Consider the following 23,574-nt stretch of genomic DNA (forward strand, 5'->3'; position numbering starts at 1 on the left):
GTGGTTCTGCTGAGGTTCTGGAGGTCCAGGTTGGTTCTGCTTCAGCTCCTCACTCTGCTGCTCCAGTATTAATAATTCTCCATGTTGTCACTCAAGTGAAAATATTTGATAAAAATGTAAAACAGTTCAGCCAAATTCTGAAAATTCATCATTAATGTTTGAAAATGATGTCAGCAACCAGGCATGAATATAAAACTGTGAAGTTTCATATGTTAAAGACTAAAAAAAACATTTTTCAATATAAAACTTATGAGGCTGAAGCTCCTGTATTAACGCTGTAAATGGAATCTGGTGTTATTTTCCACGCAGCCTGGTGACGACTGGATAACTTTACTCAAGTAACTGAGTAAGTGGGACTAGTTACTGTCACCTCTGTAACTAGTCCAGAACCCGTTTCACTGGTTCTGCTGCTGCAGAAACACAAAGAAACGATAAAATGTTAATAAATGAAAGTCCAGAATGACTTTAGGAATAAATAATAATAAACAGATTCACAACCACGTCCTCCGAGGAAAAGTTTCATCCAGATTATTTGGACTGGTTTGACTGGTTTCCAGTGACAGCAGGAGTTATTCCAGGTTGTCCAGGCGGGAGGCAGACAGCTGACAGGAAGTCCACTTCTTCTTCTCTTGTTTCAGATTCCTGCCTTGAGCTGCAGGAGACGCTGGGAACCAGAGAGAGAGGCGGGCCTTCAGATCCTCAGACCTGGAACTTCCTCCCTGAACACCCGACCAGAACCTGAAGGTTCCTCTACAGCTGCAGTTTGGAACTTTATTAAATACTAAGTCTGTTTTCCATATTTATTAAATCTGCCTCCATGTTGTTAGGAAACAGATAATCCGTCTCCTTCCTGCTCTGCTCTCGACTTAAAACAGCCAATCAGAACCAGGAGGTGGGGCTGAGCGCTGTCAATCACTTCATGAACGCGCTGCTAAATGTGCTAATGGAAACAATTTACAGATACAAGAAAACTATCTGCTGTCATCAGTGGCTATGCTAACTAGCCTTAGCATTCATTACAGGCTATGCTAGCTGTGGGGGGGCTGAACTAGTTTCTATTAACAACAAACTACATCAAAGCTTCAGTAAAAGTTTTATTTGTTTGATGGTGAAACCTGACCTGCTGACAGCAGAGCAGCAGCTGCCACCGCAGGTTCAAAGGTCACAGTCCGGACGGGAGTTCCCACTCTGACCCAGAAGCAGGAACCAGGCTGGCGCTGCGTGTCGGTTTGGGACAAACATCAAGAAAACAACCCGACCCTACTGGACCCGGACTGCAGAACCTACTGGACCCGGACCGCAGAACCTACTGGACCCGGACCGCAGAACCTACTGGACCCAGACAGCAGAACCTACTGGACCCGGACCGCAGAACCTACTGGACCCGGACCACAGAACCTACTGGACCCGGACCGCAGAACCTACTGGACCCGCACCGCAGAACCTACTGGACCCGGACCACAGAACCTACTGGACCCAGACAGCAGAACCTACTGGACCCGGACCGCAGAACCTACTGGACCGATACCACAGAACCTACTGGACCCGGACCGCAGAACCTACTGGACCCAGACAGCAGAACCTACTGGACCCGCACCGCAGAACCTACTGGACCCGGACCGCAGAACCTACTGGACCCGCACCGCAGAACCTACTGGACCGATACCACAGAACCTACTGGACCCATACCACAGAACCTACTGGACCCAGACAGCAGAACCTACTGGACCGATACCACAGAACCTACTGGACCCGGACCGCAGAACGTATTGGACCCATACCACAGAACCTACTGGACCCGCACCGCAGAACCTGGTGTGGTGTGGACCTGCTTTCAGTCCTCCTGACCCAAAAGTCTGTAGAACCAGGCCTGACTGCAGCTCCAGCAGAACTTTGACTAGGCCGTTCCATTCTCAGCTGCTTCCCCCCAGCCTGATGCTGCCACCACTATGTCTCACTGTGGTTATGATGCGTTCAGGGTCATGTGCAGTGTTGGTTTTCCACCAAATATGGAGTTCAAAAAGTGTTTCTTGTTTTCGTTGATGCTGCTTCTTTTTCAAAGCGCCCCCTGGTGGCGCTGGAGGGGCTCCAGAAAGTTGGAGGGAACGTAAGAATAAAATGCAAAAATTAAACATTTTACTGAAATATATTTTTAATAATAAAATCTACTCTGTTTTTCAATCCTAATTCTAAAATATAATTGAAAATAACTCGTGATGCTCATTTTCTGAGTGGCTAGCTGCTTAGCTCCTCCAGCTCGAGGTTCTGAGCAGGTCCGGTGGGTCGGCGGGTCACTCAGAACCTCGGCTGCTGAGATTCTCTGGTTTTGTGTCTAAATCTGTGAATATTTGAAGCTATTTTAAGATTCAGATTCTGCTGACAGAACAAAACAAACAGGCTGCATGTTGAACTTTGACCTCCTCATTAATGATCTACAGAGCCGCGGTCTGTCAGCTGATCCAGCAGCGGGCGGGGGAGGGGGGCTGCCGATTGTTCTGGGTTCAGTGTTCTGGTACCGCTCTGATCCTGAATGACATTTTTATTTTAATTGATCCCAATTATCAGTAAATGCATTAATTATTCAAATTAGTTTAAAAAGTTTCTATGGAAACGCAGCAGAGCATCGAGTCACTGACCATCACTCCTTCTGGCCAGCAGGGGGCGACAGTAGAGAGGAAAAACTCCTTTAACAGGAGGAAACCTCCAGCAGAACCAGAACCAGGAGAACGTTCTACGTTAGAAATGAAAAGCAGAAGAGGGAGAACGGTTTGGTGATGGCAGCATCATGCCAGGAAGGAACCAGCCAATCAGAACGCCAGAAGAGGTGGAGGAAAAAAACTGAGAAAACAGAAAGTAATAATAAAACTGGAGAAAGTGAGTGGAAGGTTTTCCTCCAGCAGCCAGCAGACACAGATCAGGACAAACTGAGAGCTGCTAAAGGTTCTGATCGGGTTCTGACCGGGTCCGGTCTTCCAGTCAGAACCGCTCCATGTTTGACCTGAATGTTTATTGACCTCCATGTTGGAGCATTTATGTTTATCTATGGAGGTTCTGTGGACCGGAACCAGAACTCATCATGTTAGTTAAAAACTGATTTGATTAGTTTTAAACAAATTAAAAAACCAGTGTAAACTAATTCATTTCTACGTTAAAACAAACTAGTTTAAATTGATTTTTAAACCAGTTTAGTTTAGTTTTAACTTAGTTTAGTTTAGATGTTTTTTGTTTCAAGTTTAGCTTAGTTTAAAGTTTAGATTAGTTTAATTTTAGTTTAGTATTGTTTAGTTTAGGTTTAGCTGAGTTTTAGTTTAGATTAGTTTTAGTTGAGCTTAACTGTAAGTTAAGTTTAGGTTTATGTAAGTTTTTAGCTTAGCTTAGTTTAGCTTAGTTTAGTTTAGGTTTAGCTTAGTTTAGGTTTAGTTTAGCTTAGCTAAGCTTAGCTTAGTTTAGTTTAGCTTAGTTTAGGTTTGCTTAGATTAGCTTAGTTTAGCTTAGCTAAGCTTAGCTTAGTTTAGTTTAGCTTAGTTTAGGTTTGCTTAGATTAGCTTAGTTTAGCTTAGCTAAGCTTAGCTTAGTTTAGCTTAGTTTAGGTTTAGCTTAGTTTAGGTTTAGTTTAGCTTAGCTTAGGTTTGGTTTAGTTTAGTTTAGCTTAGCTTAGCTAAGCTTAGCTTAGTTTAGTTTAGCTTAGTTTAGGTTTAGCTTAGTTTAGGTTTAGTTTAGCTTAGCTTAGGTTTGGTTTAGTTTAGTTTAGCTTACCTTAGTTTAGTTTAGCTTAGCTAAGCTTAGTTTAGCTTAGTTTAGGTTTAGTTTAGCTTAGCTTAGGTTTGGTTTAGTTTAGTTTAGTTTAGCTAAGCTTAGTTTAGCTTAGTTTAGGTTTAGTTTAGCTTAGCTTAGGTTTGGTTTAGTTTAGTTTAGTTTAGTTTAGCTTACCTTAGTTTAGTTTAGCTTAGCTTAGGTTTAGTTTAGCTTAGCTTAACTTAGTTTAGGTTTAGTTTAGTTTAGCTTAGGTTTAGTTTAGCTTAGCTTAACTTAGTTTAGTTTAGTACTTCCTGCTCCTCTCTGCCTGGTCTGCGTTGCCTCAGCAGGATGTTCTGTTTCTCACTGTTGTTATGTAAGGACTTGTCGAGAAAAGTCGAGCTCATCCCACTTCCCCATGCTGGAGATTTTAGTTTAATAATAACAATAAATAAAGTTATCTTTAAAACTGATTACACAGGTGACATCAAGACCCAACAGTAGAGTCAGATGGTAATAAAATTAATCTGGTTGTGTGTGTTGTTATTGTGTCCTGCTTTAATTCTACTTTTTTCTATTTAATCATAAAAAATCATAGTCAGGCAGAAAGAGAGTCATGCAACAGGAAAAGCAGGTTTCCTGGAAAAAGAGGAAGTTTCCAGCATGCAGTGGTTAAAAATAGTTCAGACTGCTCATTTTGAGCACTAAAGGTTTAAGGAATAAAAACTAGACATTTTGAGTAATTGGATAAAACCCAGAGTAAAATACTTAAATTAATAATGATAACTTATAATTAAGTTAATAATCAATATTGGTTTAACCGGTGGTTGATGTTGGTTTGATTATAAGAATATTTACACTTAGTCTTATACTTAAAGGTGAAAGAAGTAACTGTAACATGGTGTCAAATGATTAGAATAATGAATTATTATTGGTTTCTTTTCAGAAATGTCTGTAAGAACTCACATTATGATTATAAGAGTAACTAATAAGTAATGGTTATTATAATATTATAAGTGAATGCTAAATCAGAGAAACTAAAAGGTTATAAATGTGATTTTGACATTGAACTGGAAATGGTGTAAAATGTGTAACTGTAACTAAAGGTCACTGATGTTGTGTTAGAGGTAGATGGTAGGTGAAGGGTCAGGTGGAAAGAGGAACTGATGGGAGAGCGGAGGTGTCCAACGCCTTATTGCTAAACTTCAACTTACCTAAGAGAAGGTTAGACACAAGAGAGCTGTTGAGCAACTCGGGGACATTAGAACAGACATCAGGTCATGTCCAAAGATGGTGATGGATATGAGATTATCGGTCCAAGCAGTCAGCCAATGAAACAGGCACAGCAACAAAGCTAGCCAATGCAAATGCACTAAAAGGGTGGATAAACCCTATATAAGGTGAGTGCAAGAGAGGAGTCTTTGGTTGGATCCTTCAGGCAGCTTCGAGCCAAGATCGAGATGGACAAAGAACTCTGCAGCTGAAGAAGAGCCGGAGCCACAGAGCCGAAGACTGTTCTGCACATGGGGACCAACCCGTTAGCCCCGCAACATGTGGCTTCAAATTGCACTTTTCTCAGCTGGGTTCGAGACCCCAAAGACAAAGACCAAGGCAAAGATGAAGATAAAGACAAAGGCAAAGAACAAAGGCAAAGAGAAAGAACTGGTGTGTTCCTTCCATGAGACCAGCCCTTCTACATCTCGAAGGACCAGAAAGATCGTGAGACGAGGAGAAAGGAGCTACAGAGCTGCAAGACAAGAAGGAGAGGACCTCTGCGAGCATGAGGAAGTCACCCTGAGGCCCGAGACCTGCCGCTCTGACTCAGTACTCTTCCTGTACTGGGAGCCTCCTGCTGCTGCAACACCTTTTTCATCATCAGGCCAGTTCTGGGGTTCAAAATGCCAAACTCCGTCCGTCTCTCTCAAAGTTTCCTTTTTTAGTTCACAGTGTCAGCATTAGGGAAAGATAGGCTAGATTATTGATTTTACTTATTTGATTATTTCTGCTACTGATTTAAGCTGTACTGACCCTTGCAAAATTGCCTTACTAATAAAATAATTAGCATTAAGAAAATCTAAAAGATGTTGTGGACATTCAGTTAATGAGTCACCTTAAAGTTCTTTGATGGTTGTAAAATAGCTATGAAGTTTGATTCTGGGAGGAGAAGGTGGAAAATGTTTTATAGGTTGCTTTTAGCCAAAACTAAAACAACACCCTTGGGACTCGCCCGAGTCACTAAAACCAACCTGGTTCAATAACAAGTGCAAGTTGTAATAAGAGAAAGAGCGACCGTTAACAGGTGTGCTCTGTGAAACTAGCTGATTCTGGGCTGCTCTATCTGGCTAATTCACAGAGTGAAAAAGGGTGGGACATCTGGATGGAGGTCGTTAGAAACCAGGCTAGTCTTTCTCGCACCCAGCTTAAACAGAGTTTACTTCAGTTCTGGGTAGGGTAAATCTCGGCAGATTTAGGAAACTCAATTCACCCGTTAGACGGAGAGCTGGGAGCAACATCTCCCTCCTCTCAGAAGAGGAAGTAGAGAGAGAGAAGGGGGGGGGGGTGCTGTGCAACAACAAGGTGGCGCCCAACGTGGGGCCACGCCCCTTGAGAAGAGGTGGGGCACCGCCCCTTGAGAAGAGGTGGGGCACCGCCCCTTGAGAAGAGGTGGGCCCATTTCAATTGAGTAGGAAGGACCTACGTTAACCAAGTCAGTAAAAACAGAGAGGCGAGTATCTGAATAGCTCACTTGGAGGCTAGCTCTTAAGGAATAGAGTTAGTGGTGACTGATCCGGCTGTCAGTCACAACCCTCGCAGTAACTGTATGGCATGCAGGTGAGGGAGAGCTTCTGCTGAGGATAGATTCGAATATCCGGACGAGAAGCCAGTAGCCAATAGCCTAAACCCATCCCTGCTCGAAGGCTAAAGAGAGGCTTTGGGGGAAAGGCGACTCGAAGACAAAGACAATCATGGATGAAGGAAAAGAAGAAGAAGAAGAAGATCAAAACTCCAGCAAACGTCAAAAGCAGAGCAGGAGAGAAGATGAAGATTGATCCCTGTCTAGATCCCTGTTCCAGTCAGCCCCAGTGAGAGTGATTCTGTATGGAGAGGGATTTGAGACATGGACTCGAGTGAATCAAAGGAAGGTTGTCTTTGCTGGAATCGAGAAGTGGGACAGTTCTCCCAGAGGAAGGGAGGTCCCAGAAGAGTACGGGGACGAGGTCGTGCGGAGCGTGCATGGGGCCCTAGGACATGCAGGCGTGCGATCCACCCGTAAGGAGCTGGAAGAGCATGAACTTTGGATCCCACTGAAACAAGTCCAACGCGTGCTGAGGGACTGTGAAGTGTGTGGAAAATACAACGCAGGTCGCCGAGGGCAGCGGATGGAAGGGTTGTTCATCAAAGAGCACATTACCCAGGGCTTCAGTCTGCATGGATGTAGCAGACCCCATGGATAACAGAAAAGAGAGGTCAGGAGTACCTCTTGGTGCTGATGGACATGATGTAACAGTGACAGCTGTAGAAGAGTAGGTCTTCCCCTGCAGAGAAACTCCGTTCACGTCACGGAAAGCAGGGGGCGGAGGCGCTTCTCCTTTTGGCCCAGAGAGGGAAAGGGGAAGTTGCGGTTTGCAGTGTCATTGAAAACAGGGCAGAAAGTTTGGATTAAAGCTCAAGATCAGCCTGCAACATCGGTGATCAAGCTGAAATTCAATGGAATGGATTGTGTGAAGCAAGTACTGCACTGCAAAACAGTACTATTAATGAGGAAAGGGGTCCACAAGGTCAGTGCTCAAGCCAGTTCTTAGCTAAAGCGAACCAGAACATTGCAAGAATCAAGCAACATGCCATCATGTGTTAGATTTTCCACTATTACAGGATGATTGCCATTCAAAGAACAACTTCAAGGCTTTGACTGGGAGGGCCCTGAAGAAATTGGATTATGCTAAAGAAGAACTCCTGTCACAAACGGATGGATTAAACTGGAAAAGGGACTGAAGTCGTGAGGAAGGAGTGGCATCATAGAGAACCACAAAGATCAATCCTGCAACAAAGTATTGAACACCTGGAAGGGGAAGGGTCAACAGTTTCCCCCCAGGACCTGAACAACTTCTGATGCCTCCGACAACTCCAGTACCCCTTGATGACCTCCAGCGACGGAAAAGGATTACGATTGTGGATAAAGCGTCATGCTGCTCATGCTTTTTGCTTTGTTCTGCTGAACTTCCAGATTTTTTTTTTTGTGAAGTTTCTGCCTCAGTCCGTCAGCTCATCAACCTGTCCCTAAGGAATTGCCACATCCTGAAGAATCGACAGTTCATCCAGCTGAGGATCAGAGCGACCTGGGTTCTCTTCGACATTCATCACTTCCTGGGAGGCATCAAAACTCCAAGGAGGGGGTGTCAAAGAGCAGTGGAGTTTTGAGAATCTTCATCTTCACATCGGCTGCTGAGGCCTTGGTGACGACTGAGGATCTGCATCCTTCACATCCCAGAGGACCATCTTCTCTTTCCAGGGGATGACGACGCAGACCTGAAGGAGGGTGTTGGGTTCCCAGCATGTGAAAGGTCCGACCTCGAGGAGGGGGTGTCGAGAAAAGTCGAGCTCATCCCACTTCCCCATGCTGGAGATTTTAGTTTAATAATAACAATAAATAAAGTTATCTTTAAAACTGATTACACAGGTGACATCAAGACCCAACAGTAGAGTCAGATGGTAATAAAATTAATCTGGTTGTGTGTGTTGTTATTGTGTCCTGCTTTAATTCTACTTTTTTCTATTTAATCATAAAAAATCATAGTCAGGCAGAAAGAGAGTCATGCAACAGGAAAAGCAGGTTTCCTGGAAAAAGAGGAAGTTTCCAGCATGCAGTGGTTAAAAATAGTTCAGACTGCTCATTTTGAGCACTAAAGGTTTAAGGAATAAAAACTAGACATTTTGAGTAATTGGATAAAACCCAGAGTAAAATACTTAAATTAATAATGATAACTTATAATTAAGTTAATAATCAATATTGGTTTAACCGGTGGTTGATGTTGGTTTGATTATAAGAATATTTACACTTAGTCTTATACTTAAAGGTGAAAGAAGTAACTGTAACATGGTGTCAAATGATTAGAATAATGAATTATTATTGGTTTCTTTTCAGAAATGTCTGTAAGAACTCACATTATGATTATAAGAGTAACTAATAAGTAATGGTTATTATAATATTATAAGTGAATGCTAAATCAGAGAAACTAAAAGGTTATAAATGTGATTTTGACATTGAACTGGAAATGGTGTAAAATGTGTAACTGTAACTAAAGGTCACTGATGTTGTGTTAGAGGTAGATGGTAGGTGAAGGGTCAGGTGGAAAGAGGAACTGATGGGAGAGCGGAGGTGTCCAACGCCTTATTGCTAAACTTCAACTTACCTAAGAGAAGGTTAGACACAAGAGAGCTGTTGAGCAACTCGGGGACATTAGAACAGACATCAGGTCATGTCCAAAGATGGTGATGGATATGAGATTATCGGTCCAAGCAGTCAGCCAATGAAACAGGCACAGCAACAAAGCTAGCCAATGCAAATGCACTAAAAGGGTGGATAAACCCTATATAAGGTGAGTGCAAGAGAGGAGTCTTTGGTTGGATCCTTCAGGCAGCTTCGAGCCAAGATCGAGATGGACAAAGAACTCTGCAGCTGAAGAAGAGCCGGAGCCACAGAGCCGAAGACTGTTCTGCACATGGGGACCAACCCGTTAGCCCCGCAACATGTGGCTTCAAATTGCACTTTTCTCAGCTGGGTTCGAGACCCCAAAGACAAAGCCAAAGACAAAGACCAAGGCAAAGATGAAGATAAAGACAAAGGCAAAGAACAAAGACAAAGATGAAGAACTGGTGTGTTCCTTCCATGAGACCAGCCCTTCTACATCTCGAAGGACCAGAAAGATCGTGAGACGAGGAGAAAGGAGCTACAGAGCTGCAAGACAAGAAGGAGAGGACCTCTGCGAGCATGAGGAAGTCACCCTGAGGCCCGAGACCTGCCGCTCTGACTCAGTACTCTTCCTGTACTGGGAGCCTCCTGCTGCTGCAACACCTTTTTCATCATCAGGCCAGTTCTGGGGTTCAAAATGCCAAACTCCGTCCGTCTCTCTCAAAGTTTCCTTTTTTAGTTCACAGTGTCAGCATTAGGGAAAGATAGGCTAGATTATTGATTTTACTTATTTGATTATTTCTGCTACTGATTTAAGCTGTACTGACCCTTGCAAAATTGCCTTACTAATAAAATAATTAGCATTAAGAAAATCTAAAAGATGTTGTGGACATTCAGTTAATGAGTCACCTTAAAGTTCTTTGATGGTTGTAAAATAGCTATGAAGTTTGATTCTGGGAGGAGAAGGTGGAAAATGTTTTATAGGTTGCTTTTAGCCAAAACTAAAACAACACCCTTGGGACTCGCCCGAGTCACTAAAACCAACCTGGTTCAATAACAAGTGCAAGTTGTAATAAGAGAAAGAGCGACCGTTAACAGGTGTGCTCTGTGAAACTAGCTGATTCTGGGCTGCTTTATCTGGCTAATTCACAGAGTGAAAAAGGGTGGGACATCTGGATGGAGGTCGTTAGAAACCAGGCTAGTCTTTCTCGCACCCAGCTTAAACAGAGTTTACTTCAGTTCTGGGTAGGGTAAATCTCGGCAGATTTAGGAAACTCAATTCACCCGTTAGACGGAGAGCTGGGAGCAACATCTCCCTCCTCTCAGAAGAGGAAGTAGAGAGAGAGAAGGGGGGGGGGGGTGCTGTGCAACAACAGACTGTGGAACAGAACGTTTGGACCGACCCGTTGGCACCGGCCCGTTTATCCTGTCAATATTTGCTCAGGTGTAAGTCCATTTGACGGGTTCAGGAGAGGAGAGAGCAGGTCGACGACCTCTGACCTGGACCCGCTTCCTGTCCTGCTGCTGATGAAAACGCTCCTCTGTGTGACCCAAAGCACGTACTCTTGCACCAGAACCAGAACCAGAACCAGGGTCCAATGAGCTCATCGCTGATGATGTCATCATCACCAGACGCTCCATGAGTTTCATCACAGCATTTAAATAAAAACATTTTAGCAGCAATTCCTCCAACAAATTTAAAAGAGAATCAGGAAAAAATTATTTTTGTAATTATTTTATGATTATATTTTAGTTCAAATGGAGAAATAATCAAAACATCTGGAACTAAAGTTTATTTACCAACGATTCAGTTACAAAACAAATCAAAGCAATTCTGCAGGATGCACAAAAAGGAGTTCAGACACAAAGCTTTGATCTGGTTCTGGTTCTGGTTCAGCACCAGAACCTGAACCAGTCACAGAACCAGGTTCTCCAGGTGTTTGGGAATAAATCAACATAAAACCCAGCACAGTCCAGCTCCTGTTTTTATCAACGAATCCAGATCCAGAGTTTCTGTTGATTCTCTGACATTAAGACCTTCTGTCCACCAGAGGAGCCGCATTTTAACTTCCTGTTTCACATGAACAATACTTCCTATTTGAAATCTAAAAATTGGAAAAGTAACTCAAAATGAACCAAGAAGAGTTTCCAACCTGAAGGAGGAAAAAGCAGAGACGTTCCTAAAGCAATGAAAACACATTTTCATCCTGGATTTATCTTATTCTGTCCTATTCTGTGCAAACATTAGTTTTCTTGGAACATAAATATATAATTGTACTTCTGAAAGAGGATAATATATTTTTTAAATAACTTAAAACAGTTTTTTAAGATGAAGTGTTAAATATTTATATATTAATTAATTTTGTGAACATATCTTAAGTCAATAAAGCGTCTATAAAAGGGTAATTTGATGTTTGGGAATGGAAGAACTTTAAACTGATCATTCTTCATCTCCAGATTATAATCTTTAATCTGACCTCTCAGGTTAGCATGTTGGGATTACTGGGATTATTTTTAAACACCTGTGTATCAGAGTGTAGTAATTCTGTGCCGGACCAGCCTGGAACCACCGGGTTCTGGAGGACCCAGGTCCATTTTTCTGAACCAGAACCGTGGTAACCACCAGGGGGCAGTGACAGCGCACCCTGCCGCGTACCACAGAAGAAGAAGCTGTGTTGTTTTGCTCAGACGTCACCATCCGTCTTGGGGAACCGGGATGCTGCTCCGCTGATGTTCTCCGGGAGAACCGCGGACTGTGTCGGTGAACTCGGTGGAAGATCCGCTCAGCGCGGCGCGGGGAGCTGCGTGACCGGCCGAGGAGCCTCTGGAGGCGGACACAGCGCCACTCAGACCGCGGTAAGAGGGGACACGTCAGCGGAGGATGTGGAGCGGAGAGACCGACACCGGAGCGAGGCGGAGGGTCTCCGTTGGTCCGTCTGGGGGTTCAGGGTGGTTCCGGATGGTTGTGGATGGTTCTGGAAGGTTCTGCTCGGACCGGTTAATGAACGGAATCGCAGCTGGCTGGGCTCCGCTGGACGGATCCAGAACCAGCGACTCTCTGTGACTGGGTTGATTCCGGGTTCGGTTCGGTTCGGTTCATCTGGGTTTAAGGCTCACAGCTAACATCACCGAGTCACCCGGAAGTCTGGACTTCCGTTTTCTGAGACCAAACATGCGCAGTGCGTCCCTGTGAGCTGAAGGCTCTTCTTCATCAGACATGAAGGCGACCAGAACCAGAACCGGAACCAGTCCAGTTAACCAGAGCTTCTGTTTCTGTATATATGACGTAATAATTCAGCCTTTTATGACTACAGAAGGACCGGTCATCGATGACGTCACGAGTGGTCGGGGTTAAACTGGCTCGAACTCAGAATCCCAGCAGATCCAGAACCAGAGGTTCGGGTGTTCTCCAGCTTTATCAGGATGCAGCAGGAACCAGGGAGGACATGGGTCCGGAAAGAAGGTCCAGTTTGTGTGCATCAGAACCAAACTGGACCTTAAACCCAGCTCCCTTAAACCTCTCTGAGTCAGAGCTACAGAAACCTGTATGGACCGGGACAGGTCCGAGCTGAGCAGAACCGGTCCGATCAGAACCATTTATCGTATAATTTACCATGATAATTTTGTTCCACAGTAAATTATTTTTATCATGAATTCTGATTGGTTGTTGCCTCAATAAATCTCCGTTGATGCCGTCACAGACATGAACATGTAGACCCCCATGGAGCGGGTCATAGGTCATGGAGCGGGTCAGAGGTCATGGAGCGGGTCACAGGTCATGGAGCGGGTCAGAGGTCATGGAGCGGGTCATAGGTCATGGAGCGGGTCAGAGGTCATGGAGCGGGTCAGAGGTCATGGAGCGGGTCATAGGTCATGGAGCGGGTCAGAGGTCATGGAGCGGGTCATAGGTCATGGAGCGGGTCAGAGGTCATGGAGCGGGTCAGAGGTCATGGAGCGGGTCAGAGGTCATGGAGCGGGTCGGCCCGTTGCTGCGATACGTCACAGCGTCCGCCATATTGAATGTGGCCAATGTGCCAGTAAGCTAATACAGGTAAATGGACCGAACTTCACAAAGTGCCGTTCTACAAAGTATTTAAATTATTTCCTGTCATTGACACATTTTCTCACACATTAATATATTTGGTAATCAGAGAAATGACTAAACAGAGTTTCTCAGTTTTGATGTGATTATTTAATGTTTTGGGGCATTTCTGATAAAGAGCTCAATGTTTTATTTGGTAGAAATGATTCTGATCATTTTTATATTAACATTGATGAACAGACACTTTTACAGTGTTTAATTAAAAACATATTTACATAATTCCATAATTTAATCTACATTTAACGTTTCAAGACAAGAAACAAATAATTCTTGCTTTTATTTTTTTATACGTTATTGAGAAATGACTTGATTTATAAATCAGTGATTATCAAACTTTAAACTACATATTTTTGTTACTTTTTTCCAGAGAATAAATATTTATTACAGTAAGTCAACTCTGCTATTGACAGCAAAGAGTGACAATAATTATAACAGAGTAAATTATTTTTATTTCATTACATAGTTGTATTAATACACTAATACTTAGGCCTGTAGCGATAAGCGATAAATTGATTAATCGCACAATAAATTAAACCTATCGACCTCATTTTAATTATCGGCTTTATCGTCTCTTCCTGCCTTTTTTCTTTCAGTTGATGACGCTGAATGAAAAAAGGCTGAAAAAAGCTCTCCACTGACCCTCCCTTCCTCGTTTCCTTAGTGTAATGTCCAGCACACACTACACGAGCTGTCGGCCCATTTTCAAATTTCAGGAAATAGCATACATTATTAGTCATTTCCATTAAATCAGTGTCAACTGGTCTTGAAACAATATTATCGTTTATCACAATAATTTTTTAGACAATTAATCGCTCAGCAAATTTTGTTATTGTGACAGGACTACTAATACTTCAGATTGAGATATATTAAAATACACAAAGTGAAAGAATTAAAACATTTATTTATTATACTGGGAACACTGGTCACAGGCTTCAGTCTGCTGGTCTCACTGGGAGAACTCAATGACTTCTGAGATGTCCTGGTTCACAGGCTGAAGCCGAGGATAAAAGAGAAATGATCCAAAATAGAAACTACATATGTTTCCTTGACATTCATAACAAGCCATTTCCAGCATGTTGGGCTCTGACTCGTAGCATCTTTATAGCTAAATACCGACATGGAGAAGCTGAGCTGGAAACAGACTGAAGAGCAGCAGCTCCAGCTCTGATCCTGACTGATCTTTCCTCACTAAATCCTCTGGTTTCTAATGAACTTCTCCTCTAACAGCGGTTTCTCATCAGCTCTCATTAGAAAACAGTGTGAAAACATTAGCCGCTATGCTAACAATCAGCGGCTACTTTGGGCCAATTTAGCTACATAGGAAATATTTCTCGGTTGTTTAGAAGCGAGTTTCTGGCTGCAAAGTAATTCTGATCTTTCATCCTTACCTGTGGAAGGTGATCCTAATGAATCCAGTTTGTTTCGTAAAACGGTTTAAACACACAGACCAGGACTGAAGGAGCTCCGATCCTCTGCTGCCACATACAAGATGGCGGACGCAGTTACGTAGGACTCAGCGCTCAGTGAGGGTCTAGTATTCATGTCTGTGGTTTTAACCCCAAACAGTCGTTGGGGTTTGTGACGGATTCGTCCTTCCGCTGTGCCTGGTTCTGCTGCAGGCTGCTGTGTGACCTGCAGGGGGCGCTGCGGCACCATGAGCGGCGCGGCGCTCGGCCTGGAGATCGTCCTGGTCTTCTTCTTGGCTCTCTTCCTGTTGCATCGCTATGGAGACTTCCGGAAGCAGCAGCGCATGGTTCTGTTCGGCACGCTACTGGCCTGGTACCTGTGCTTCCTCATCGTCTTCATCCTGCCGCTGGACGTCAGCACGGTCGGTACCGACCGGGCCCGGCGCCGCGCCGCCCACTGAAACCAGCAGGTCCAACCTGTGTTTCTGCCCCCTACAGACCATCTACAGGCAGTGCATCGAAGACCATGAGGAACACCTTACTGTGTCCACCGTCAGCCCGACCAACCGGACCGGGTCCAGTGGGCCCAACCCGCCCAACGCCAGCATGGCTCCGACCAGAAGGTAGGAAGATGAGCCTTCCTGTTGTTATGAATATGAATATTTATGGTTCCAGAATAAACCCAAAGTGACGAAGATGATCTCAGCCAACGACTGAATCTATTAATCTATCAATCATTCTGATGATTAATTGATTCATCAGATAACTAAATTGTCTGATTCTACAGATTCTTCATTTAACCACTTAGTGTTTTTCATACCATATTGGAAATGCATTAAATAAATAAACACATTTCTTTTTTATTAAGAAAATAAACATTTCCTAAAATGGCAGCATTCCTTTACAGAAGCTAAAACTGACCAAAGTGTTTCATTAAGTTCTGGATAAATTTCTGCTCTGAATATGTTGTTTTTTATCTCATGCCTGTTTTTCAGTTTTGTTCTCCAGTTAACTATTAGGAGATTACTAAAGTAGTTGATGGTTATTTCAATAATCGATTAATCAGCATTAATCGATTCAGTCCTACATGTGTAGGACCAGAGGTACATTAGTCAGGTGATAATTAGAGAATATTAATGAACAGTAACTTTTCTCCTGTCTGCAGGACGTTAGTGTTGTTTTCCTCCTGGTGGTCCGGTACCGTTGGTTCTGTTGGGACCAAACATTTGTTCCGTTTCCAGCTGCTGTGTTTCTCTGTCTAACGTCCTCAGTTTCACTCGCCTCTGGTGGTTTTTGGGTTTTCTGAAGAAGAACGGTTTCCTCAGAGGATTCTCAGCCTGGCGGGCCACCAGGCTTTCCTTGCTCCCCCACCAGGCTGAGCATTGTTTGCTTGTTTTAGTTTTCCTTTCTATGTTTGCATCATTATGACTTTATTGTTGGTGTTTAGGTTTTGTTCATATCTGGATACAACACAGAATTGCCCAGTGATATTTTCAGACTTCCTGACCAGGATTCTCTGGTCATTGATCAGTGAGGGTCTGGAAGCGTGTGATTGGATGATTTATTTCCTGTTGATGTGCTATTGGTCAGCCTGCCTTTGGAATCTCGGTGATTGGATGATTTTTCCCGTCTGGTGGAAGCTGACGTTTGGTTTCCGTCTCCAGGCCCATCCCGTCGCCGTGCCACCGGCCCTGGAGCTACATCCCTGAAGGCATCATGCCCGTGTTCTGGAGGGTGGTGTACTGGACCTCTCAGTGCCTCACCTGGTGGGTTGGACCCTGATCCGCCTCGCCTACCGGCCGGCCGGTTCTGGAACCGCTCTGACTCTCTGCTGCTGTTCCCAGGCTGCTGCTGCCCTTCATGCAGTCGTACGCTCGCTCCGGAGGGTTCTCCATCACCGGGAAGATCAAGACGGCGCTCATCGAGAACGCCATCTACTACGGGACCTACCTGCTGATCTTCGGCTCGCTGCTCATCTACGTGGCGGTTCATCCCGACTGGCCGCTGTCTCACCTGTCCTGGTGAGGCATGCTGACCTGACCCGGGTCACTGCCTGGTTCTGACCATTGGGTCAACTTGGAGCAGGTTTAGGGTCAGCTGAGTGGTTCTCCATAGTGCAGCAAACAACAGGTCAAAGGTCACAGGTTTCCAGGGATTTCTCTCCCCTCTCTGAGCCTCTACCAGGTTGGAGATTCGTCTCTGATCGTTGTCCTGATCATGGTTTGGAATAGCTAGCAGTTATTTTAAAAATCAATTATTCTGACATCAATCAATTCTGGCGATTAATCGATTATTAATCTGATATTCACTGATTATTTTGATTAAGGAATGGAATAAATCTGAGATATGATGTTGATGCCATTTGGTCAAGTGGTCTGATGGCAGAGACCAGGTCAGTGAGCGGGACTGGACCCGGTCCTCTGACCTGGTCCCTGACTCGGTCCTCTGACCCGGTCCCTGACTCGGTCCCCTGATTCAGTTCTCTGACCCGGTCCTTTGACCCCGTACCTGACCCGGTCCCTGACTCGGTTCTCTGACCTGGTCCCTGACTCGGTCCTCTGACTCAGTTCTCTGACCCGGTCCTTTGACCCCGTACCTGACCCGGTCCTCTGACCTGGTCCCTGACTCGGTCCTCTGACCCGGTACCCTGGCCCCGTACCTGACCCGGTCCCTGACCCGGTCCCTGACTCGGTCCTCTGACCCCGTACCTGACCCGGTCCCTGACTCGGTCCTCTGACCCGGTCCCTGACTCGGTCCCTGACCCGGTCCCTGACCCGGTCCCCTGGCCCCGTACCTGACCCGGTCCCTGACCCGGTCCCTGACTCGGTCCCTGACCCGGTCCCTGACCCGGTCCCCTGGCCCCGTACCTGACCCGGTCCCTGACCCGGTCCCCTGACTCGGTCCCCTGACTCGGTCCTCTGACCTGGTCCCTGACCCGGTCCCTGACTCGGTCCTCTGACCCGGTCCCTGACCCGGTCCCTGACCCGGTCCCTGACCTGGTCCCTGACCTGGTCCCTGACTCGGTCCCTGACCCGGTCCTCTGACTCGGTCCCTGACCCGGTCCTCTGACTCGGTCCCCTGACTCGGTCCCCTGACTCGGTCCTCTGACCTGGTCCCTGACCCGGTCCCTGACCCGGTCCTCTGACTCGGTCCCCTGACCCGGTCCCTGACCCGGTCCCTGACCCGGTCCTCTGACTCGGTCCCCTGACCCGGTCCCTGACCCGGTCCCTGACCTGGTCCCTGACCCGGTCCTCTGACTCGGTCCTCTGACTCGGTCCTCTGACCCGGTCCCTGACCCGGTCCCTGACCCGGTCCCTGACCCGGTCCCTGACCCGGTTCCCCGTCCCCAGGTACGAGCTGCAGACCATCGGCATCACGGCGGCCAACACGTGGGGCCTGTTCCTGCTGGTGCTGCTGCTGGGCTACGGCCTGGTGGAAATCCCGCGCTCCTACTGGAACGCCTCGCGCCACGGACACCTGCTCATGAAGACCTACTTCAAGGCCTCCAAGCTGATGACGGAGAAGGCGGACGCCGAGGAGAACCTGGAGGATGTGATGGAGGTGAGCGGCCCTGAGGGCTCCGGCTGGGTTCTGATTCTGGTCGGGTTCTACTGTGGCTGTGTTCTGCTGCAGGAGGTGAGGAAGGTCAGCGAGTCCATCAAGTACAACCATCCGCTGAGGAAATGCATCGACACCATCCTGAGGAAGGTAAGCAGCCGGTTCTGGTCCTGATGCAGGCGGGTCCGGTGGAGTTGACCCCTGACTCTGACCTCTGACCCCCCAGTGTCCCGTGGATTACCAGGAGAAGATGGGTCGGAACATGGACGACTACGAAGACTTTGACGATAAGCAGAACTCGTACCCGACCGAGAAGAGTCTGGTCAAGCTGCACAAGCAGGTGAGAGTCGCTCCGGCCCGGTCCGGTTCTGGAGCCGCCGCCGCCTCACCCTGCCATCTTTCCTCAGGTGATCTACGCCGTGCAGAGGCACAACCGGACCCGGGTCCAGTGGCAGATCCTGCTGCAGCAGGCCGTCCACCTGGAGGACGTGGCCAAGAACGAGACCAGCCTGAGCCACCAGTTCGTCCACAGCTTCCAGTCCGCCGAGCCGCCGGGTCGCTTCAGCCGCTACGTCTACACCCCGACCGTAGGTGGGTCGCCGCTCCCCGCCGGTACCGGAGCCCAGATGGACCCTGACCTCTGACCCGCCTTCTGCTTCTGTCCCAGAGTGGTACTGGGAATGCCTCTTGAAGCGCTGGTTCTACCGGCTGGTGTCGGTGGTTCTGACCCTGTTCAGCGTGGCCGTGGTCTGGTCCGAATGCACGTTCTTCAGCACCCGACCCGTCCTGTCGCTGTTCGCCGTCTTCATCCAGCTGGCAGAGAGCGACTACAACTATCTGTACATCGAGGTGAGACACCTGGGTGTACCAGGTCCGGTCCCAGAACCGGACTCTGTTTCTCTGGTGATTCCTGTTCAGGGGTAATGTGCTGTGTGTCCACCAGATGGCGTGCTTCATCACCATCTTCTTCCTCTGCACCTGCGTTTACTCCACGGTGTTCCGGATCCGAGTCTTTAACTACTACTACCTGGCCTCCCACCACCAGACCGACGCCTACAGCCTGCAGTTCAGCGGCATGTCAGTGGGGGGCGCTGCATTCTTTCACTACGCTTCATCATCAGCATCTTGTAGTTAAATGTTTAAAGTTTCATGGAATTTTTTTATTTCATGAATTTTATTTATTTTCATTTTGCTTTTTGCAGTTTGTGTTTTTCTTTGATCTTATTTAATTTTTATTATTTTTATTTTTACATCTAATATTTGCTACAGTCAGACTGCAGGGAGAAACGCTGCTGACCCTGTCAGGGTCTCCGGGTGGGTCTGGGTCCTGACCCAGATCCGGTTCTGACACAAACCTGGTTCTGACCCAGACCCGGTCCGGAACCAGAACCGGTCCTGACCCAGACCCGGTCCTGACCCAGAACCGGTCCTGACCCAGATCCGGTCCGGAACCAGAACCGGTCCTGACCCAGACCAGGTTCTGACCTCCTCTGGTTCCTCCTCAGGCTGTTCTGCCGTCTCACTCCTCCTCTCTGCCTGAACTTCCTGGGTCTGATCCACATGGACTCGGCCATCTCTCACCGGCAGAAGCTGCCCACGGCCTACACCTCGGTGAGGCCGCCGCATCCAGATCCACGATCAGAACCGGGCTGTTTGGGCCCATCAGAACCAGAACCGGGCTCAGCTCTTCCTCTGTGTTTCAGATCATGGGCTCGATGCGCGTTCTGTCCTTCATCGCCAACGGCTTCTACATCTACTACCCCATGCTGATCGTCATCCTCTGCATCGCCACCTACTTCAGGTCGGCAGCCTCCCGCTCACCTTTAACCTTTAACCCAGACAGGAAGAAGATGATGACATCATCCAGTCAGTCAAACTTTATTAACAGCAGTGAAACATCCTGTACCTGCTGCTGAGGGCAAAACAAGAATCAATCAATCAGATTGATTCCTACTGGCTAATCAAAAGTGGCAAATACTAAGTAGAACAGGAAGCAGCTTTAAACGGGTTCCTCACCGACCCGGTGAGTCCGCCATGACCTGGTGGTGGGCCGGACCGGTGAGGAAAAACCAAACCATCAGGGATCATCTAGGATCATCTAGGATCGTCTAGGGATCAAAAAGGATCATCTAGGATCAGAAAGGATAATCTAGGATCAGAAAGGATCAGAAAGGATCAGAAAGGATAATCTAGGATCAGAAAGGATCAGAAAGGATCGTCTAGGATCAGAAAGGATCATATAGGATCAGAAAGGATCATATAGGATCAGAAAGGATCATATAGGATCATATAGGATCAGAAAGGATCGTCTAGGATCAGAAAGGATCATATAGGATCAGAAAGGATCGTCTAGGATCAGAAAGGATCATATAGGATCAGAAAGGATCATATAGGATCAGAAAGGATCAGCTAGGAACATCTAGGATCAGCTAGGATCAGAAAGGATCGTCTAGGATCAGAAAGGATCAGAAAGGATCCCACTCTTATTAAAATAAGTGGAAAATAATTAGATATAATGTAGAAAATGTAAATTTCTCAGAAAACTTGCTGCCCCTCTAAAGATGTTCTTGGTTGCTCTGACCCAGTCTGGGAACGCGCTGCCTGAACCTCCTGGGCTTCCAGCAGTTTATGGATGACAGCGAGATGACCTCTGACCTCATCGACGAGGGAAAGGAGCTGATCCGACGCGGTGAGAGCGGAGTAAAGATCGCCGAAATCAAAGCGACCCAGAATGTTCCTCAAACCGGTTTCTGTTTCCACAGAGAGGAGGAAGAGGCAGAGGATCGAAGACGGAGAGAACCGACGGAGAGTGAGAAGAACGACCATCATGCCGACGGTTCGCTGCCCTCTGCTGGAGGAAAGTCCTCACTGCGTCTGTCTGTGTTTCAGGAGTGGAAGGAGCGCTATGGCAACCAGAGGGAGGACTTCGGTCCGAGGAACCGGAGCAGCCACGAGATGACGGAGACCAATTACTCTGAGTCCAGCAGGGACAGACGTGAGTCAGAACCAGAACCGGAACAGAACCCCAACAGAACCCTAACAGAACCTGTTTGTGGCATTCAGAGGTGAAGTATTCTCGCTCTGCCGGCCGGACGGAGAGGGACTGCATCGAGCTGCTGCAGGACGCTGAACCGCTGGACTTCAACGCCGATTCCCTGACAGACGACGGCCTGGAGGCCGAGGCCAGCAGGTAGACAGGATGTCCGACACACACCTGGTTCAGTCAGTCACACCTGGTTCAGTCACACACACCTGGTTCAATTACACCTGGTTCAGCCACACACACCTGGTTCAATCACACCTGGTTCAGTCACACACACCTGGTTCAGTCACACACACCTGATTCAGTCACACACACCTGATTCAATCACACCTGGTTCAGTCACACACACCTGATTCAGTCACACACATCTGGTTCAATCACACCTGGTTCAGTCACACACACCTGGTTCAGTCACACCTGGTTCAGTCACACACACCTGGTTCAGTCACACCTGGTTCAGTCACACACACCTGGTTCAGTCACACACACCTGGTTCAATCACACCTGGTTCAGTCACACACACCTGATTCAGTCACACACACCTGGTTCAATCACACCTGGTTCAGTCACACACACCTGATTCAGTCACACACACCTGATTCAATCACACCTGGTTCAGTCACACACACCTGATTCAGTCACACACATCTGGTTCAATCACACCTGGTTCAGTCACACCTGGTTCAGTCACACACACCTGGTTCAGTCACACCTGGTTCAGTCACACACACCTGGTTCAATCACACCTGGTTCAGTCACACACACCTGATTCAGTCACACACACCTGGTTCAATCACACCTGGTTCAGTCACACACACCTGATTCAGTCACACACACCTGATTCAATCACACCTGGTTCAGTCAGTCACACCTGGTTCAGTCACACCTGGTTCAGTCACACACACCTGGTTCAATCACACCTGGTTCAGTCACACCTGGTTCAATCACACCTGGTTCAGTCACACCTGGTTCAATCACACCTGATTCAGTCACACACCTGATTCAGTCACACACCTGGTTCAGTCACACCTGGTTCAGTCACACCTGGTTCAGTCACACCTGGTTCAGTCACACCTGGTTCAATCACACCTGGTTCAATCACACCTGGTTCAATCACACCTGGTTCAGTCACACCTGGTTCAGTCACACACCAGAACCACTTATAATTCCTGTGTCATGTAGTTTATTGTTTGCAATAATTCAGTATATTCTGTATTTCCAGGCATGCAGGTGGACGCTATCTCTCCATGTCTTCTTCTCGGAATCGGATATTTGACGACGTTTAGCGTCTCGGCTGCAGCTCCCCTTCTACCATGCATGCTACTGACCAGCGTGCCGTCTGACCTCTGACCTCTGAGGTCAGCAATCTGAAGGATTTTCTGATCATTTATGAATGATGAAGCTGATTTCCTCCTGAGCTGCTACAGCAGCTCCACATCCATCCATCACTGATGAAGGTCACGTTATACTTTATTTATATTTAATTTTGTCCCCCATGTTGGTGTTGTTGGTTAATTTCGTAGTGAAATCCTGAATGATTATAAATAATTTGCACTCACCTGAAATGTCTGAACTGCTGATGGAACCACTGTGCTTGTTAATTAAACAGTAACTGGAAGGGTTTTGTTGTTTTAATGTGTAAAAACTAAAGTTTTGAGGCATTTAAAGAACACCAGTGTTTCTGCTGGTTTCAATAATTTATCAGTTCATAATCAATAGCTCTCCTCACTGGCAGTTTCTTCCATTCATCTCACCTGAAATTCAGGTCAAACTGAAACTTGGCGCTGATTTCAGAAGTCTGTACACCTGGTCAGCTCTAAAAACGGAGTTTTATTTCGGTTTCACTGCTTTGTTCGTTCGTTTGTAACCTGGGAGTAAAACGGGCCGATCACTCGACCCTGAGGGACTCCAGGCTCTACACATGAAGTCACTGCAGAATAACAACTGATTTCACATCACCTGCCTTCTGCTTCAGGAATAACAAACAGAACGATGCTGATGAAGGATGACGGTCATCACTGTTGTGTATAAATGTGTATATGATGTTTTTGTATTCTCTGGGTTAGTTGATCATGTGACTTTGTATTTACGGCTCCAGCTCCTGGTTTTGCTGCTCCTGGTGATGTGAAGTCTGGAGACTTTCTCTGGTCTCTGAAGGTTCAGTTGTAGAAATGTTCAGTTTCCTCTGCTAACCGTGTTCTGTCTGAAAATAAAAACTGGTTCATGCTGAAACACGCAGCAGTTCTCCTGTCCTATGAATGAATGAATGAATGAATCAAAGTCCCTCCATCAGCATTTAAACTCTTTAGGAGACCCTGGG

At 46.6% G+C, this 23,574-nt stretch overlaps 1 protein-coding gene across 3 annotated transcripts; it reads left to right on the forward strand.

Moving 5' to 3' along the window:
- Positions 1-4,134: 4,134 nt before the first annotated feature.
- lmbrd2b (LMBR1 domain containing 2b) lies at positions 4,135-23,492 on the forward strand. Of its 3 annotated transcripts, XM_088011258.1 has the most exons (19): positions 4,135-6,324; positions 6,375-12,001; positions 14,867-15,075; positions 15,152-15,276; positions 16,318-16,419; positions 16,498-16,674; positions 18,004-18,214; positions 18,287-18,361; positions 18,438-18,551; positions 18,619-18,802; positions 18,879-19,060; positions 19,155-19,288; positions 19,717-19,822; positions 19,915-20,012; positions 20,797-20,900; positions 20,974-21,020; positions 21,101-21,206; positions 21,275-21,401; positions 22,477-23,492. In XM_088011258.1, exons 3-19 carry the CDS (start codon positions 14,902-14,904, stop codon positions 22,538-22,540), a joined length of 2,130 nt encoding a protein of 709 aa, XP_087867384.1. In that variant the 5' UTR covers positions 4,135-6,324; positions 6,375-12,001; positions 14,867-14,901; the 3' UTR covers positions 22,541-23,492. The 3 variants fall into 3 exon arrangements, with proteins under 3 accessions (XP_087867384.1, XP_014832613.1, XP_087867385.1); XM_014977127.2 differs by having other exon boundaries at positions 4,135-12,001; XM_088011259.1 differs by lacking the exons at positions 4,135-6,324; positions 6,375-12,001 and adding an exon at positions 14,651-14,770.
- The last annotated feature ends 82 nt before the right edge of the window (positions 23,493-23,574 follow it).

This window comes from Poecilia mexicana, unplaced genomic scaffold, assembly GCF_051168715.1.
Source record: "Poecilia mexicana isolate PSO_F unplaced genomic scaffold, ASM5116871v1 scaffold_12, whole genome shotgun sequence".
Classification (NCBI taxonomy): domain Eukaryota; kingdom Metazoa; phylum Chordata; class Actinopteri; order Cyprinodontiformes; family Poeciliidae; genus Poecilia; species Poecilia mexicana.

Excerpts from the sequence above, each read along its gene's own strand:
- lmbrd2b (XM_014977127.2), top strand. The coding sequence starts at position 14,902 with ATGAGCGGCGCGGCGCTCGGCCTGGAGATCGTCCTGGTCTTCTTCTTG. Across the intron at positions 15,277-16,317 it reads AGCATGGCTCCGACCAGAAG|GCCCATCCCGTCGCCGTGCC; the intron begins GTAGGAAGATGA and ends TTCCGTCTCCAG. Across the intron at positions 16,420-16,497 it reads ACCTCTCAGTGCCTCACCTG|GCTGCTGCTGCCCTTCATGC; the intron begins GTGGGTTGGACC and ends TGCTGTTCCCAG.